The following is a 20,257-nucleotide window of genomic DNA, read 5'->3' as shown; positions in this document are numbered from 1 at the left end:
AGAAAGGCAAAAGGACTCAAATTTTCATGTATATCGAGTCGGAAATGCAATGTTTTCCCAAGTTATCAATTAATTGCAGTAGCATGATAGAAAAAACATAAAACATAGTGTGATGATTAAAATATTAGAGGAGAGCAATTTTTATTATTATATTGTATGCTAGGTAATTTATCGTTCAAATATTTGGTATTGTGAATTGGTAATAATTCTAGAAGACTTTCCATTTAGAATATGGTAATTGATAGGATTCTTAAAAGACTTTGTGATTTGAGAGATCGTAAGTATTTTGTGCGATATCCGCTCTTTCAATTTATTTCTACTGTGTAACTAGAAAGAGTTTCAATACAGTAGTATAATTAAGCACTAAGAAGCCAACCAAGTGCTTTAGGGAAAGGAAACTAAGAACATAATAATAGGAAACTTATTACAACGACACAACAAGAACTAATATGATAAAACTAGTATATAATTGGGTAATAAGCATGCATAGCAATGCCACATTGACCTCCAGTTTCATCACTTTCTCTGAGCACCCTCATGTAACCATTCTCACCCCAGTTTTCACCCCAAGAGTTCTTAACCAACCAATACTTGATCCCTTCTTCACTTATTCCATAACCAACTATTGTAACTGCATGGTTCAAATCGGTTCCACATGATCCTGAATAAACCCCGTGCATGTATTTCTTAAATTCATCACCTACAGAGATTGCAGCTGATACTGGCTGTTGCGCCACAGCTTGTAGTAGTTGTTGTTCATCATTGGGAGTTACGGTTGCATAACTATTTATTTGAGCTCCGGCTTGTATTTGACCATTTAGTTGGCAAGTTTGAGTATCAACTCCTTTGTATGGATAATCAGTTTCTCTAAGAATACCTTGATCGTTTACTATAGATTCAAATGCGGAGTCAATAGTACCACCTTTACACCCGTGGCTTTGCTTATCACAATCAACCAGTTGTTGCTCTGACAATGAAATCAAATCACCTGTTTTGATTTTAACAATACCTTCTACAGCTGCCACAGCTGTAAAAGCCCAACAACATCCTACAATATAGATTGATTTAATTAATAAATAAATAATAATAATAATGATGATGATGAAGAGATTAATTATATATGTATATTTACCACAACTGTTTTGATTCTTAACATTTGTGACCACTCCTTGCTGTCTCCAATCAAAGTTGGTTGGAACATCATCGTTTGAGTTGAAGAGTATTGGAATTGACTCCATTTTGGAAGAAGAAATTTGACTTGATATTTTGAGTCCAGTGTATGAAGCAATAAACTCTTGGCTAGTTAAATCGGAATATGGATTTAAGCCAAGTTTATAACTCTTGTTACCAGCATTGTTATGTTTCTCTATGTGTTCTAAATTATTCTTAAATATCTGAAAACGTTTCTCCATCTCAGAACTGTTTGTGTATGTGCGTTCATATTTCATCATCCATTGTTGATGTGCTTCATGCAGCTTTTGAGACATGGTTGGGTATGCACATACCCAAAAGATTATGATACAAACAGTAATAAGATGTTTCATATTTTTTGGTAGCTAGAAGAGAATGTTTTGTGAACAAGTTAACATTAGATACGGCTATTTATAGAATTTAACATAACTAAAAGGAAATTATGCGTGTAGAAAAAATAAGTATAACAACAACAAACAAGAACATTTTCTTGGAGAAAATAAATGTGTAATGGTCCAACACGTTGGTTAGTTTAAGGTTGACTAGTAAACTTAAATATCAAGTCCTCTTAGAATGTTCCATCACAAAACTCAGTTACTATCAACTTAACAATTTTATTATTTTATAATTTTATTTAAGACTCTGCTAAATTATAAATATTTATCTAGTATTTTGTTTGATTCATGATTTTAGCCATAGACTTCCAATTTCTAAGCCCGTCTTAGGCGGCGTACATTGTCCACCTAAGTAACGTGTTTCTCCAATAATCAAGCACTATGAGTCAAGAAAGAAGAAAGAAATTTCATACAACTAGCTGGTTTAATTTGTGGTTGTTTGGACGATGACAAAAATAAAAAATAGAAGAGTATGTGTTTAATTTGTCTGTTAGAACGGGTGTTTTGGTATTATTTAATTTGTGTGTTAGAATTGGTGTTTTGGTATATGCTTCTATAATTAAAATTCATACTAAACAAACGCAATAGGTACTAATGCAACACCAAGGACATTGTCAAATTCATCCAGAATAATAGATAAATCGGTTGGATTTGATTTTCTTCTTAAATATATCCAACAAACGATATGATTTTTTATATTTCAAATTCAAATTTAAATTTGCATTTAAATCTAATTTGATCTTCCACAACTGTCAAACAAATCAAAAAAACATTGATAAACAATCTTCAACAAATATGATTGAATCTTAATAAGATATTTATCACTAAGAAACATCCATCATGGCTTGCTGACCAAGGACAGATATTGCACATCACATATACTGGAACATCATGTTCCTCATGTTTCACCAGTACATCCAAATTAACTCTTCTTTATGAATTGTAGATCTTCTTTGAGAGTATGTTTTTGTTAGATTGATTAGGAACCACAACTGCAATACCATCTTTCTGTTGATAGATACCAGATGTTGTAGCACACATGTTAGAACATCATATTCCACAGGTGTCCCTTCTGCACCATAAGTAGTTTGAACAAAATCCATGGTGTTTTGCATAATGTAGCCAATCTAAAAGGAACAATAATTTCCCCATTTGGAAAATTTTGGCAAAACAACTCTTCAACAGGAACATAGTTAAGTGTCAGAGATATCCCATACTCAAACCAAACATCATCAACAATAGAAGTACAAACATCTGAGCATACATAAACACAACATTATAAGTACAAATCAGTCGCATGGCAGTTGTTACACATCAGTCAATTGATACACAATAAATGCTCCCATAAACAGTTAACATTCAATCATTCATGGTAGGTTAGTCATGCATGCACATATAGTTAGTGGTCAATAGTCAAATATCAGAAGCTACTACTAACATACAAAGATATCAGTAGAAACAGTCACACAAGGTTGAGGTCCAGATGCTTATCCAAATGCTTCAGCATATGTGCACACATAAACCATGTCACATTAGTTAATACCAATCATAATGTACTAGAAGCCAACTATACCAAATACCACATGTCATACCATATGTCTGGTGCATCCTGGTTGATAACATCTAACAAATTACTCTTCAAAGTTATCCTCCTCTGCATTACTTGAGGATTCACTTTTATAATCATCATTTTCACTCTCAATTACTTATTCACTTGAGATTTCTGAGTTGTCATAATCTCCATCACTTGGAGACAACTTTTTCTCTTCCTCTTCAATTTGAACCTTTTATGAGTTGTCAACTTCCTTTTCCTTGGACAATGTTTTGATCATTTCATTTATACAATGATTGGTTGCATTTTGGAAAAACAAGTATTATTGACAGATGTTGAACAAGATGTCCTGACATGTTGATCTAACATTGGAGTGTGATCGTTTTTAGTAACTTGTGAGATTTGTTCTCTTTTTCATTTATCTGAAGATACGCTGAAGATTTAGTTCACAAATTATGTAGATTGTTTTCTAAAAAGCAAAAGATTATTTTGCCATGACTTGTTTACGTAGTAACGATGTTAAAATATTTTAGGAAATATATGATCTGATTGAAATCAAATATGTTGAAGATTGTGCAGAGATCTCGGATCTGCTGTAAATCAAGCCTGGAGCCCATGTCTTTCCACTACTACTTATAGATCGGTTCTAACCCTAAGAAGGCAACAGAGTAGTGCAGAATATTATCAAAATTAGGTTTTTGTGTATGTGCATTGGGTGAGCCATTCAAGCATCTCCTCGAAACTTGAATTGGACTTGGTTTATTGAGTTATAACGAACAATCTCTCAGAAGCTTTTAAGCAAGAGTGTATTATGTTTTTTTGTTATAAGTTGTTGTATGTTGAAGGGAAGTGAGAGAGGTCTCATATCTAGGAGAGTCTTAGATAGAAACATCCATGGGTAGAGATTAGGTGAGAAGTCTGTAAAACCTGAGGTTGTTTAGGACTTCAAACTAATTCTGTGATAGTAGATTTACTTCCTATCATACTGTTATTTAAATATAATATTTTTTATGGTGTGATAATGTGTTAACCCTGTTGTCGTGACATCGTGCACGACATCCAGGATCTACATACCAGAATTTCAATTGGTATCAGAGCAGGCATCCTACTTTGTTTTTGGGAGAGATCCGGGGAAGATACTTTATGGTACATGGACAAGGAAGGAGGATTTATCAACAAACCCCTCATCTTAGATGGACCCAACTATGACTATTGAAAGGAAAGGATGGTGGAATTCTTAAAATCCATGGATGACAAGACATGGAAAGTTTTCATCAAGGTATGGGAACATCCTATAGTCAATGACAAATATGGGAAGGCTACTACTGATCTAAAACCTGAAGAGGATTGGTCTAAGGAAGAAGATGAATTGGCTCTTGGAACTCCAAAGCTTTGAATTCCTTATTCAATGGTGTTGACAAAAACATATTTATTTTGATAAATACATATACTATAGCTAAAGACACACGAGAGATCCTCATAAGTACTCAGGAAGGCACATCCAAAGTGATGATGCCTAGACTTCAGCTCCTCACTACCATATTTGAGAATTGAAAGATGAAAGATGATGAGAATATTCATGATTTTCACATGAGTATTCTTGAAATATCTAATTCATATAGTGCTTTGGGAGAAAAGATGTCAGAATAAAAATTGGTGAGAAAAATTCTCAGGTCTCTACCTAAGAAATTTGACATGAAGGTCATAACCATTGAAGAAGCTCAAGATATCAGCACCATGAGAGTAGATGAACTTATTGGGTCTCTCCAAACCTTTGAATTGGGTATCAGTGACAAATCTGAAAAGAAAAACAAGAGCATAGCTTTTGTATCCAACACTGAAGATGAAGAAAACCAATGTGACTTGGATGTCGGTGAAGGAATGACTAATGTTATTGTTCTTCTAGGAAGACAATTCAACAAGGTACTAAAAAGAATCAATAGGAAGTCAAGAACATCCTTTTTGACATCAGGAATAATAATGAAATTTCATAAAAGAACAAGAACTGAAGAGAGATCCAATCAAGGTAAAGGGATTCAGTGTCATGGGTGTGAAGGATTTGAACACATTATAGCAGAATGTCCTACCTATCTCCAGAAGAAAAAAAGGGTGTCGGTCTCTTGGTATGATGATGATAACTCTGAAAGTGAACCTGAGGATGAAGTTGCTAAACATGTGCAGCGGTAGAAGTGTTGATATTAAGCTATCAATTAACTTAACTCACAAAGCAAAAGTCGTCGTCGTGCTTTTATTCTTTCCAAAGGAAAAGGGAAAAAGTACAAACAAAATCGGAAGAAGTTTTAAAATAAAACTAATAAAAGAGAACAAGGGTTCGGTGGTTAGTTATGCCATTGGTAGGTATTAATACACTAAACATCCATGGTACTCCATGGGAACCTCTTTGAAAATGTGCCTTTTTGGTTGAAAAATGAGTGTTGTTTTTAAAATATTGGAGAGATGGGAAAATAAGTATATTTTTTCTTATTTTTGGTGTTTGCCAAGACTTTTGAAGTCTCATGCCTACGTACCAACAAAGTGCAATGGAGGATCAAAACCTCGTAGTTCGTGGTAAAATAACAAAAGAGTTTGTTTTGATTCATTTTTTTATGAGAAGACATTTTATCATTTTAAGAAGAATATGCAACTAGTCACCCACAAGTATGAGTACTTTGCATCATCATGAGTAGGGGTCCAACTTGGATAAGGAATCAACAAGTATGCCACTGGGTCTCACAGATGGAAAAGATTTGTCATCAATACTATGGGGTTAGAAGAATTATATCTCAACTATGGAAATGACTCATGTCTAATACTTTGAGAAGTGTTTTAAAAGGAAAAGTGCACAAAGCCCCAAAATGATTTGAATGAGTTATGCATTTTTTAGTCTTTTGAAATTGGTCTAAACATGCTTAAGATGGATTAACATTTGTTTACAAAAAAAGGTTTTGAAAATCACTTTTGAAATTGGTAAAAAAACAAGAAGGTTTTGAAAAAGAGAGAAGATTTTGAAAATTAAAGAAGGGGATGGAGAAGAAGAGACTATCCTAAAGCATAAAGTAAAAGTTAGGGAGGAAAGATCTAACCATCATGATCCAAGGCCATCTGAGGAATATGACACATATAATCTCACTTATGAAAATGCCTATGTTTTCCTTGGGACAAATTTAGTGCAATGTTAAGCAATTGTAATTAGCCTTTTGTAGATGTCACAACTATCTGAGGTTGGTCAATAATAATGTTTGTTTTAATACATGCTAGAGAAATGATATGTAAATCATTATCCTAAAGACATGCCACACAAAAAAGAAAGAAAGGAGATGATCAAGCACAAAATCTAGGAGGATGGTCCATTACTTCAATCCACACTTCATGACACTAAGGACAAACTAATGCATCGATCCAAAGTACCTTAAATGATCCATGATCAATTAGGAGGTATATTTGAAATGATGAAAGTTCATCAAGTAGAAATCCATACATCATGAACAAGATGCGCACAAGTCATCAAATTGATCAAAGAGAAAAGAAAGTGATGAAGAGGAGATACAAGAGAAGTCACATCCAAGTTGGACCAAAAGTTTGATCAAGTCATCATCAAAATCAATCATCCATTTTGGTGGATTAGGGTTTTCACCCCATCAACATCCAAGATCCATTGAGCTTGACGAGACTTGAAATCCAAACCATCATGATTCAAGGGCAACAGTAGCACACAAGGGTCACACAAAAATAGAATGCAATTAAATGAAAAAAAAATGCACCAAAGGTATTTTTAAATAAAATTAAAATTAGAAATAAAGTAAAAAATCCATAAAGTCCTTCAAACAACCAAATAAATGGTCAAGAAAATTATAGAAGGTTAGAAATAAAATAAGAATCATGTAATAAAATTTTCAGAATTTAAAAATGCAGAAAAGTATTTTTTAACCAATTTAAACAAGGTAGAAAAGAGAAAACTAGTGAAAAATAGAAAATTAGTGAAAGAAAATGTGAAAAAATAAAAATCAAATGAAGAAAAATAAAAGCGAATTTTAGAAATTATTTTTGTATTTTTTGGATGAAAAATGAAATTACTATGAATTTTAATAGAAAAAGAATTAAAAAGAATAAAAGAAAAACAATAGAAATAACAAAAAACACGGAGCGTTGAATCACGCCTCATTAATTGACGTGGCAGATCCAACACTCCATATGTTAGAGAAACGATGGAACACGCTGCAAGCCAAACACAGGATCCAGTTTAAAACCAACCAATCAAAACATTTCATTCCTCCAACGTGTCTGATCAAACTCAAATAACCTGAGAAAACTTTGGCCGTCCTCTCCGGTGAGCTCTCACCGGAGTATCATTGTTTGGTAAATTTAAGACATGAGACCTCCACCATTATGATCCTCCTCTCATCTTGAAAACAACCTTATGCTCTAAATTCATTTATATAAACTGAGCAAAGGGAATTTCAGAGAAGTTTCAGAAACAAGCAAGCCACAAAAAAAATGATGAACAAGATCAATCAATATTTGATAAGTTAAGGGAAGGTATCAGAGAGTGAAGGACTACATTGTGGGAACATGTTTGAGTTCAAATGATGCTCAGAACTACCTTGTCCAGATGGTGATCAAAAGTTGATGAAGCTCGATCTGGCTAGAGCACTTTAGAAGGTCTTAGAGCTTGGGAATTGTTGCAAAAGTTTCAGAGGATACTGAAGGTGCTAATGGAATCAAGAAATTGGATTGAATCTAAGAATGAAAGCGGAAGCTTACCTGAGTTTTTCATTTGGGATAGATGAAGGTTGCGGGTATGTGATCTTATAATTTGTAGAGTTTCTTAGGGTTTCTTCAATATCTTATGACGGGAGTGAAGAGAGAATCCTGATAAACTGTGTGTTTTGATCTCTCTACAAATGTGGATCATAACCCATATAAATAACCTTATATGGTTACTTCTTAGTTTTCATTATTCTAATTTCACAATGACAAAATATATCTTTGGTAAAATCATATTACTACGACCGCTTAAGCAACTATAGTAATAACTCATCTTAACACGCATAAATTTATTTTTATTTTATTACAAGACATTTCATCATAGTTCATAATAACGACCATGTTGATAGATGAAAGGTTACATGCTTCGAATTCCAACACAGACATTTTTTTTGTTACAAAAAGGGTTTATCCATTTACTCTTACAAATATATTAAAATTAAAATACCTATCACCACGGTTAGTACAAGAAACCAATGTGAATATTACTAGCATTTTATCACAGTTTTATTTCCAACCATTGTGATAGGAATTTTAATTTTAATATATAAGTGAAATTATCAACCTTCAGTAGGGAATAGCTGTCTCGCTCAAAACACAAATTCTAAAAATTATCTCTTTCATATCCAGGGAACTCGTCTCTCTTATTCTTCCACAAAACTCGTCTTTCTTCTTCTTTAAACTAAAATGTACTCAAGTTCAACACTATTTTTCTTTATCTTTCTTCTTCTTCTTCTAAAAGGTACATTTTATTCATACACTTTCTTCCATTTTTATTTGTATAGGTTCTAATATTCAAACTTTTGAAGAACTTTCAAGTTACGTCATTCCTCCATGCGCTTTCTTCCATTTTGATTTCAAATATTTTTTGTGTTTTTTGTGTTGTCTCTACTTCGATCTTTGTTTTTCAAATTGCCATTATGTGTTTAACAAATCAAATGACAATATAAATGGGAAATTAGTTGCCATATATGTTCCAAGTATGTGTTCTTGTTTAAAAAAAATTCAAACTTTCTAAATCTCATTTACTTTCATTTATGTTTAACATGCTATTTGTAGGATTACAATGTCATGCTAGCTTAGGTTTCTAAATCTTGTTAACATGTTGTTTGTAGGATTACAATGTCATGTTAGTTTATGTACCCAAACTTGTTTTGTGATGCTATATGTGATTTAGTTTTGCTCTAATTCCAGTTTAGTTTATTATGTTGTTTGTAATTTGATTGGTTCACTAACTCTTCATTGAATATACTCATTCACTAAAAATAATTTAGAAAATTATAATCTGAAAAATTAACTAATATTTGAAAATCAACTTAGATCAATCAATGTTTTTTGAATTGTATGCATCTTATAATTTATCTCTCACTCTTTAACATATAGAACATAGTTCAATGCCCCAAGTTCTTCAAAGCAACGATTCTTCTCTTCTATTTTATTTTACAAAGCATAAAATTTATTGAGAAAGTCCAATTCATCGTCATCATTGTCATCTTAAAAATCATCACCGTCACTTAAGATAATGATGATGATAGTGATGACAATGAATAAGAATTAGTCAACAAATTGTTTCCTTTCAAAATAAACTAGAAGAGAGGGAAATGTTGCTTTGAAGAACTTGAGGCATTAAATCAAACTCTATATGTTAAAGAGTGAAAGATTAATTATGAGATGCATACAGTTCGAAAAATAATGGATCATTTAAGTTATTTTTCAAGAATAATTTAATTTTTCAGATAATTATCTTTAAATCAATTTGAATGATTGTATATGTTTATTGAGAGGAAAGGAAAAAGAACAATCCATATATTTTATAATAAACTTATATGCATACCACCATGATTAGAATATATAATCGTGGTGAAATGTTAATATTATGTGCGCTCTAATTAAATTGCACTTAAGTGAATTGTAGAACATCGTAAGGTACGGTGAACTTAAGTAGAATACAAAATATGGTAAGGTACCACGTGCTTAAGTGATTTTGGTATATCATAAGATATGGGCCACATACACTTAAGTGGGCTTTTTAGCTTACAACCCACACAAGTGGTTTTATAAATAGAACCATTGTGTAGAAGCATTTGTGCGGTTAAAATTTCGTTTCTGTCTCTCTCTCACACACACACTCAAAGCCTTCATTCATAGCAGCTAGCACTGAGATTGAAGGAATTTGTTCGTGTGGACTGAGTAGAGATGTTGTCACCATTCAACATTCGTGATCAATCCTTAGATCTGCATCAAAGGTTTCAATCGCCACAAGAGGTAACGATTCTATCACTGATCATGCCCATTCGTAAGGATCACTAAAGGATAAAAGTTTAATTTCCGTTGCGTTTTGGATCGTTATTCTCCTTCAGTTATATCAGAGACACTTACGAAACCATGCATCTGATAGCTGTTTATTTTCTCTATTTTCTGTATTAATACGATTAAAAGACATAATGAATCAAAGAATAAACGAGTAATTAAATTTGGCATTATGTGTGTACGATTTGGATGATTGATATTGACTATGCTTCGTAATCCAACGTTAGTATTGTGAAGCAGCAATACATCGATCGTCCATAGGTTACACAATTGAGACCGATCAAGTTATATATATGATATAAGTAATTCTGATGCAAAATACGGTATATATGATATAATGTTTCTCTTTCGTTCATTCAAACACTTAATGGTTGTCTTCCTTTGAGCGATCAATGGTCATTTGCTTCGGAATCCGATGAAAGTATGGTGAAGCGATGATGTGTTGATTAATCATATTGAATTAACAATCGAGGTGTGTTTGACAGTATTAAATTGATGCAGTAAGGTTCATGACGGTACAAGGGTTGTGCTGTCAAAGAGTTATGCGATTAGGGTTGTGACTGCGCAAGATTTATGCTTTAAAGTATCAAGTGTTGATGCGAAAATCGACGTCGATTTCAAATGAATTGTTCATTAAAATTTTGCATTGGGGCACTGCCCCCTTGACCCTCGTCCGTTGAACGGGCAACGGAACCCCCGGCTAACTCTGCGTAGTGCGATCAGTCGTCGAAATTTAATTTGGTTCATTTAATTAACAGAATTTAAATTAATAATAATAATAATGTGTTTATTATTATTATCTTGTGGTGATCGGTTATGGCCCTAGTTTTCCTTTATTTTGTTTTGGGATTTTAAAATACGACCTGCGTGTCGTGCCTCTCTTTTAATCTCTTAATGTAAATTCTTTTCTCATCTCACTCCCTTGTATGTAAAACGAGTTTATTTTATGTAATGTAATGTTATGAAGAAAGAGAAGAATACAATATCAAAGGAGGACAACCTTTAAGATCTTGCTTGGAGAAGCTTAGATCGTTATTAGGTTAGCTTAGGTTCTCTCATTGGCTTGGGAGAACAACTGCGCTAGGGGCCATAACTGTTTCATTTTGTATGTATGTTGATGCATGTGAATGTATGTTGATGCATGTGAGAGACGATTTATATGATAAATAAGCCGGTGAGATCAGAATAATTGCAAATTCCCTCAAATTAAATATTAAGTTTGTGCTTTCCAAGTTTTAGCACACATCAAGACTAGTATCGAATAATGTAGGTTTTGCCTACGCGGGGTGCATGCTCTATATTAGTAAGGTGCGATGGGATAATTGTAATATCCAATTTCTAGAACAATGGGTCAAACTTAACTAAACAAATTATAATAAGATTATATATGTTTAGAAGCAAGAGTTGGAAATGATCCATGTGATGGATTGGAATAAGGAGTTATTCACCCAACTAAAATATTCGAGAGTTGTATTAGATACAATTGGAAGGAGTTCCTACCTAAATAACCTAGTTTTGTGTAATCCGCCTATGCGGACTTAAAACAAAGTGAAATGTGGATCTCGACCCACTAGAAAATCTTCCAACGGGATTTTCCGAATCAAATGGTGAGGGTCATTTATTTTGAGTAAAATAGTGGGAGCATATTTAATTAAAGGCCTAATTAAATATGTTATTGATACTTATATTTTCATTCTTTTCATGTAGATTACCATGACAACAAATACCTATAACAACATTTTGCGATCAATCCTTGATAATGAAAAATTGTCTGGGACAAATTTTCTGGATTGACACCGAAATCTGAGGATTATCCTCAAACATGATAGAAAGTTGTATGTCTTAGAGAAACTTGTTCCTGAAGAGGAACCTCCTAGTTCTGCACCTAAGGCAAAAAAAGATTCTTATAAGAAGCATGTTAATGATGTCAATGAAACTACTTGCCTCATGCTAGCTACCATGAACTCCGAGTTGCAAAAGTAACATGAGAACATGGCAGCGTTCGATATGATCGAACACCTGAAGATGCTCTATCAAGAGCAGGCAAGGCATGAAAGGTTTGAAGTTTCAAAAGCCCTTTTTCAAGGAAAGTTAGTTGAGGGAGACCCTGTAGGTCTCCATTTGCTCAAGATGATTGGGTATGTGGAGAACCTTGAGAGGTTGGGTTTTCCCCTCGGAAAGGAACTTGCGAATGATTTAATCTTGCAATCGTTGCCAGATAGATTCAGTTAATTTGTCCTTAACTTCAATATGAATGATATGGAAAAATCTCTTCTTGAACTACTAGCCATGTTAAGAACTTCTGAGCAGAATCTGAAGTCAAAAGGGAAGTCAATTATGATGATCGAAAATGGAAAGAGACAGAACAAAAGACCCACCAAGCAAGGTGATAAAGGGAAAGGCAAGGAAGTTGCCAAACCCAAACCCAGTGCTCCTACTTTGAAGCCTAGTGGAGGCATAGCAAAGGAAGGCACCTGCTTCCATTGCGGTAAGACTGGACACTGGAAGAGAAACTGCCCAAAGTACCTGGAAGATAAGAAGAATAGAGTAGAGACTTCAACTTCAGGTGTTTTTGTTATTGAAATTAATTTATCTACTTTGGCATCATGGGTATTAGATACTGGATGCGGTTCTCACATTTGTACCAATGTGCAGGGGCTAAAAAGTAGTAGAGATTTGGAAAAAGGTGAAGTTGACCTACGAGTTGGCAATGAGAAAGGTTGTTGCTTTAGCCGTAGGAACTTATGTATTGACTTTACCTAGTGGTTTAATAATTCAGTTAGAGAATTGCTATTATGTACCTGTAATTAGCAGGAATATCATTTCTGTTTCTTATTTAGACAAGTTTGGTTTTTCATTTATAATAAAGAACAAGTGTCGCTCCATTTATTTAAATGATATATCCTATGCTACTGCACAAATGAACAATGGACTATATGTCATTGATCTTGAAATGCCTATTTATAACATTAATACTAAAAGGATGAAATCTAATGAGTTAAATCCAACTTACCTTTGGCATTGTCAATTAGGCCACATAAATGAGAAACGCATTTCCAAACTCCATAAAGATGGACTCTTGGACTCTTTTGATTATGAATCATATGAGACATGCAAATCTTGTTTAATTGGAAAGATAACAAAGTCTCCATTCACAGGAAAAGGTGAAAAAGCTTATGATCTTTTGGCCCTCATACATACTGATGTATGTGGACCATTGAACATACCAGCCAGAGGAGGTTTTCAGTACTTCATCACATTTACTGATGATTTCAGTATATATGGTTATGTATATTTAATGAAACAAAAATCAGAATTCTTTGAAAAGTTCAAGGAATTCAAGAATGAAGTACAAAACCAAATAGGTAAGAATATTAAAACTCTTCGATCAGATCGAGGTGGTGAGTATTTAAGCCTAGAGTTTGATGACCATCTGAAAGAGTGTGGGATCCTATCCCAACTTACTCCTCCTGGAACACCTCAATGGAACGGTGTATCTGGGAGAAGAAATCGAACCTTGTTAGACATGGTCCGATCCATGATGAGTCACGCCGATCATCCAAACTCCTTTTGGGGACATGCATTATTGACAACAACTTACACACTTAACTGTGTTCCATCCAAAAAGGTTGAGAAGATACCATATGAGATACGGAGTGGTAAGAAACCACATATGTCTTACATGAAGATTTGGGGTTGTGAAGTTTATGTGAAACGAAAAATTTCAACTAATCTTGAGCCCAAATCTGAGAAATGCTTATTTGTGGGGTATCCTAAAGAAACAAGAGGCTATTACTTCTACAATCCTTCTGAGGGCAAAGTGTTTTTCGCTCGAACTGGAGTTTTCCTATAAAAGGATTTTATTTCCAAAAGAATTAGTGGGAGGAAAGTAGAGCTTGAATAAATCCAAGAATAATAAAGCATTGATAAACCTATGGAGGAATTAGAGCAGGAAACACAAGTAGTTGTGGAAGAGCAACTTGCTCAAGTAGAACAAGACCAACGTAGGTCAAGCAGGATATGTCACCTACCTGAGAGATATGGATATCTCATAACTGATCAAGGTGATGTATTACTCATGGATCAAGATGAGCCTGTGACCTACCAAGAGGCCATAACTGGTCCCGAGTCTGAGAAGTGGCTAGAAACCATGAAATCTGAAATGGATTCCATGTGCACAAACGAGGTTTGGACCTTGGTAGAGCCTCCTGTAGGAGTTAACCCTATAGGATGCAAGTGGGTCTTCAAAAATAATACTGACATGGATAGTAAGGTACATACCTATAAGGCAAGACTGGTTGCAAAAGGATATAAACAAATTCATGGGGTTGACTATGATGAAACCTTTTCACCAGTTGCAATGCTTAAATTTGTTCGGATTTTACTTGATATCGTTGCATATCATGATTATGAAATATGGCAGATGGATGTCAAAACTGCTTTCCTTAATGGGAATCTTCTTGAGGATGTGTGCATGACACAACCTAAAGGATTTGACATACCAGAAGAAGCCCAAAAGATATGTAAGTTACAAATATAAATCTATGGATTGAAGCAAGCTTCTAGAAGCTGGAATATTCATTTTGATGAAACAGTAAAACAATATGGATTCATCAAGAATGAAGATGAGCCTCGTGTCTATAAGAAGGTTAGTGGGAGCATGATCGTCTTCCTGGTATTATATGTAGATGACATATTACTCATTGGAAATGATGTCCCTACCCTACAACAAGTAAAGTCTCGGTTAGGGAAATGCTTTTCTATGAAGGACCTGGGTAAAACAACCTATATATTAGGAATCAGGATCTATAGAGATAGATCATAAAAATCGCTTGGCCTAAGTCAGAGTACATACATAGACAAAGTAATGAGACGTTATGCATGATTCTAATAAAGTATTCATACATATGCAACATGGCCTGTGTCTATCAAAAACACAATCCCCTTCAACTAAGGAAGAAAGGGATCGCATGAATAAGATTCCATATGCATCTGTAGTAGGACCTATCATGTATGCCATGTTATATACTTGACCAGATGTGTTGTATGCTTTAAGTGCAACGAGTAGGTACCAATCTGATCCCGGTGATGCTCATTGGGTAGCTGTCAAGAATATCCTTAAGTATTTAAGAAGGACTAATGACTCATTCTTAATATATGGAGGTCAGGAAGAGCTTGATGTAATTTGATACGCCGATGCTAGCTTCCAGACAGATAAGGATGACTTTAGATCACAATCTGGTTATTTGTTTTGCTTAAATGGTGGCGTTGTGAGCTGGAAAAGTTTAAAGCAAGATACAGTTGTTGATTCTACAACTGAGGCCGAGTATATTGTTGCCTCAAGTGCAATAAAGGAAGTTGTTTGGATCAAAAAGTTCATTAGTGAACTTGGCATAGTTCCTAGCCTTGTGGATTCCATTGACTCTATTGTGATAACAATGGTGCTATCGCACAAGTTAAGGAGCCTAGACCTCACCAACGATCAAAACACATACTTAGGCGTTATCACCTCATTTGAGAGATAATAGATAGAGGAGATGTGAAAATATGCAGAGTACCTACACTTGAAAATATTGTTGACCCACTAACAAAGCCTCTTGCGCAGCAGAAGCATGATGGTCGTACTAGATTTATGGGCATTAGGGGTATGCCTGATTGGCTCTAGTGCTAATGAGAGATTGTTGGTGTAAGCCCTATGGGCTAATAACTTTGGTACTTGTATCGAATTATTTATTAATAATAAAAGGCTTTTTCTTTATTATGTTTGTTTAATAAAGTCCCTAGAATAGCTAGTCCGTTTAATGTATCAAGTGTGACTTAATCATGAGATCCCATTAAATACAAGGAATTATTCTTAAAGTATTCGTAGTCGAGATTTGTTGTAAAATGGGATAACATTAAAGAATTAAGACTATTATGTATATAGACTGATGATCACATCTCATGGATCATGGATAAGGAGTTATCAAGTCTTAAACATTGGTATGAATATTAAGAGTAATATTTATACTAGATTGACCCGCTATGAGAATGCTATATAGAATGTTATGCAAAGTGTCATAAGTTATTCTCATGGTGATAGTGGTGTATACCACCCTTCGATCTGAAACCACTATGGACCCTAGATGTAGAGTCGAGTGCCTTATTGTTGATCAAATGTTCTCTGTAACTGGATGACCATAAAGACAGTTGATGGGTACTCCACGAAGCCTGGTGAGGGACATGAGTGACCTAGATGGAATTTGCCCATCCTGTGTAACAGGATAAATGTCTAAGGGCCCAATATTGAACTGGAAAAGGATGACACGGTCTATGCCTTGTGTTCAATATAAACATAAGGGCAAAAGGGTAATTGTACACATAAGTATTATCACAAAAGAATTTGTCAGATCACATGACATTTTCGTGTCTTGGGTAGCAGTGATGCGTTGCTAGATACCGCTCACTGTTTATTATGTTAAATACATAATTTAATATAATTACCAATGTCACGAGAACCTACAGGGTCACACACAAAAGAACGGATTGATGAGAGATAGAGTAAATAAGGAACACTGTAAGGTACAGTGCACTTAATGAATTTGTAGAACATCGTAAGGTACGGTGCACTTAAGTAGAATAGAAATATGGTAAGGTACCACGTGCTTAAGTGATTTTGGTATATCATAAGATATGAGACACATACACTTAAGTGGGATTTTTAGCTTACAACCCACACAAGTGGTTCTATAAATAGAAACCTTGTGCAGTTAAAATTTTGTTTTTCTATCTCTCTCTCTCTCTCTCTCTCTCTCTCTCACTCACTCACTCACTCACTCAAAGCCTTCATTCGTAGTAGCTAGCACTGAGATTGAAGGAATATGTTTGTGTGGACTGAGTAGAGGCGTTGTCACCATTCAACGTTCGTGATCACTCCTTAGATTTGCATCAAAGGTTTCAATCGCCACAAGAGGTAACGATTTTATCACTGATTATGTCCATTCGTAAGGATCACTAAAGGAGAAATTTTTTAATTTTCGCTGTATTTTGGATCGCTATTCTCCTTCAGAACCAACAAGTATGCCATTAGGTCTCACAAACGAAAAAGAATTGACAGCAATACGGGGATAGGAGAATTACATCTCAACTATGGAAATGACTCATGTCTAATACTTTGAGAAGAATTTTAAAAGGAAAAGTGCACAAAGGCACAAAATGATTAAAATATGTTATGCATTTTTTAGTCTTTTGGAATTAGTCTAAACATGCTTAAGATGGATTAGCATTTGTTTAAGAAAAAGGTATTGAAAATCACTTGACAAAAATCAAGGTTTATTGAGAAAGTGATTCAAGTGTAAAAAACAAGAAGGTTTTGAAAAAGAGAGAAGATTTTGAAAATTAAAGAAGGGGGGAGGAGAAGAAGAGACTATCCTAAAGCATAAAGTAAAAGTTAGAGAGGAAATATCTAACCAAGAAATAGCAAGCTTTATGATATAAGTCAAGCAATAATTCCCTCATTTGGGTTAAGCCTCAAGCAAGCCAGAATAAGCAAAAAAATGATCTATGTAGCAGATGAAACAAGAGTAACTCAAACACTACTTCAAAAGGAAATCCCAAGTCAAAGGTACCAAGTGAATTCTAGGGTCTCAAATCACAAATCCCAAAGAAAACGTCAAGATCCTAATTCTAAGTCCATAACTCCACAATAATGTCAAGGATAGTAACCACAAGTCCATGAATCAGGATAACCAAGTTTATTTTTTAGGTTTTTTCTTTATAGATGTTTTCTTTATAAGGATATAAAAGAAAAGTCCAAATGGACAAAGAACAAATGACAAAAATCATAAAATATGATATGAGATGCTAACATAAAGTATAAAGTAAATGACATAAATATAAAAACATAAAGTAAATGACATAAAATAAAAATATAAAGTAAAAGACATTTGAGGTAAAATTTAATACAATTAAATGTTAGTTATCAAAGATGAAATATGTTTTGGTCATTTTTTGGAGAACTTTTAACTATCCACTCACAAGCATGAAAACATGAACCTATACATCTGTCGCACCTCAAAAATGATGATAATGCGATCCCTCGCGATAGGACGCGGAAAAAATGTTCGAAACAGAGTCGCCACCGAACTTTATTTATTCCAATGAAGGAATAGGAAAATATCGAGAAAACCTTTATAAATAAGAATAATGGTCGTCGCAACCAGATTCGGGTTCGGGAGTCGATTACGCAAGGGGAAGGTATTAGCACCCCTCACGTCCGTTGTACTCAACGGGAACCTTTTAGTTTGATTTTGCTATTTGACTGTTAATTGACTGTTATTTGCTTGTTTCAAGTAATTAGAATTGATGATAGATATGGATGAAGACCTCAGGAGGGGGAAATGGGAGGTTTTTTATTAGTGTGCTCGCGAAGATACAGTAATCTCCTGCCTACGTATCCTTATGGTGCAATAAGGAAATCAGAGCATTCGTAGTTCGGGCTACTACGAATATTTGGTGGGTTTTGTTTTTGATGAACGACTGTGTTGGTCGGCGTTCTAACGGCTAAACGCGGGCTTGTCTACTCTCGGGGGAGGCTCTAGCACTGGTTTGTTGTGCGCATTAGAAAGGGTTGACAGTGTTCTTTTGAAAAGAGGGTTTTGGTCACGCGGGGGTGACAAGTTGATTTGATGTGTTTGGGTGTGATTGGTTTCGATCGCTCGGGGGCGAGAAGTTAGGTTTGATTTGTTGAGATGTTTTTGGAGAACGACGAAAGATTGAGCAATGTGGTGTTCACCAATTGTCCAATTCTTTCGAGGAATAATAAGGCGTCCGCCTTCTATTCCTTTTTCATTCAGATTATTTTGAAAGTTTGTTTGTGGATGTTGAATACGCATGGTAGTGAGGCGTACGCCCCCTACTTGCTTATCCAAAGAATAATGAGGCGTACGCCACTTATTCCCTTATCCAAGTTTTTTAAAGTATTTTAATCGGAAGTCGATAATTTGTGCAATATGGCGTTCGCCAATTATTCAAATAATCGAGAGATGGCGAGGCGTACGCCTCTCATCTTTTGTCATCCGAAGTTTACATTGTAAAAGATATGTCTTGAGATGTCGCATTGGATTTGTGAAAATAGTTTGTTTTTGAATTGGTAGGTTTGGATTTGATATGATTTGAGTTTATTTGATCGTGGTTTTGAATTGATGATGAAGATTCGAGCAATGTGGCGTTCGCCAATTATTCGAATAATCGAAAGATAGTGAGGCGTACGCCTCCTATCCTCTTTTCATCTGAAATATGGAATTAAAAGGATTTAGGAATTATATTAATTTAGAGGATGTGATTTGAACTTGTATGATTATTAGGGTTTTATTTGAATGACGAAAATCCGAGCAATATGGCGTACGCCAATTATTCGTATAATCGAGAGATAATGAAGCGGATGCTCACTATTCTCCTTTTCATCCAAAATATGGAATTAAAAGGGTTTGGAATTGGTAGGAATGATTTGAAATATTATGATTTGAAGTGTTACGGTTTGAATGATTTGAATTTGGAAATTATATTTGATTTTGAGAAGTGATTTGAAATTGTGTGGTTTAAGATTTAATCGGGTGACAAGAACTCGTGCAATATGGTGTACGCCAATCATTCAAGTAGTTGAGAAATAGTGAAGCGTACGCTTACTATCTCCTTTTCATCCCAAGTTTATGTTTGAAAGAGAAAATTATTTTTTAGAAGTTGAATGGTTTAAAGAAATGATTTGAATTTGTGTTTATGAATGAAATGAATTTTGTTTTGTGTATTATTTCATCTACTCGATTATTCAATAAACAAGTAGGTTTCATTGTAAGGAAGCCCAAGAGTAAGCTATGTGAGGTTGATGGCGATGTATAAAAGCAATCGACTTACAAGGGTAGTTGAAAGAGGGCTCGGTATTTACATCGAGAATTGTATGATTTGTGCTTTTTGAAATTGGTTGGAATCATGGTTTTGAAATTGAATTTGTTTATTATGCAAACATGGTGAAAAAAAGAAAAAAAAAACTTTCAATTATTAAATCATT

General features: G+C 34.4%; 1 protein-coding gene across 1 annotated transcript; it reads right to left on the bottom strand.

The window, feature by feature from the left end:
- Window positions 1-282: 282 nt before the first annotated feature.
- Window positions 283-1,586, bottom strand: LOC127073174 (zingipain-2). The gene is made up of 2 exons (XM_051014297.1): window positions 1,133-1,586; window positions 283-1,048 (listed from the first exon to the last, which is right to left on the bottom strand). Exons 1-2 carry the CDS (start codon window positions 1,542-1,544, stop codon window positions 459-461), a joined length of 1,002 nt encoding a protein of 333 aa, XP_050870254.1. The 5' UTR covers window positions 1,545-1,586; the 3' UTR covers window positions 283-458.
- Between the last annotated feature and the right edge of the window lie 18,671 nt (window positions 1,587-20,257).

The sequence above is a fragment of the Lathyrus oleraceus genome, chromosome 4, assembly GCF_024323335.1.
Source record: "Lathyrus oleraceus cultivar Zhongwan6 chromosome 4, CAAS_Psat_ZW6_1.0, whole genome shotgun sequence".
Taxonomy (NCBI): Eukaryota; Viridiplantae; Streptophyta; class Magnoliopsida; order Fabales; family Fabaceae; genus Lathyrus; species Lathyrus oleraceus.
Note: the sequence above shows the minus strand (reverse complement) of the source record. Positions and strands in the feature narration are given on the sequence as shown.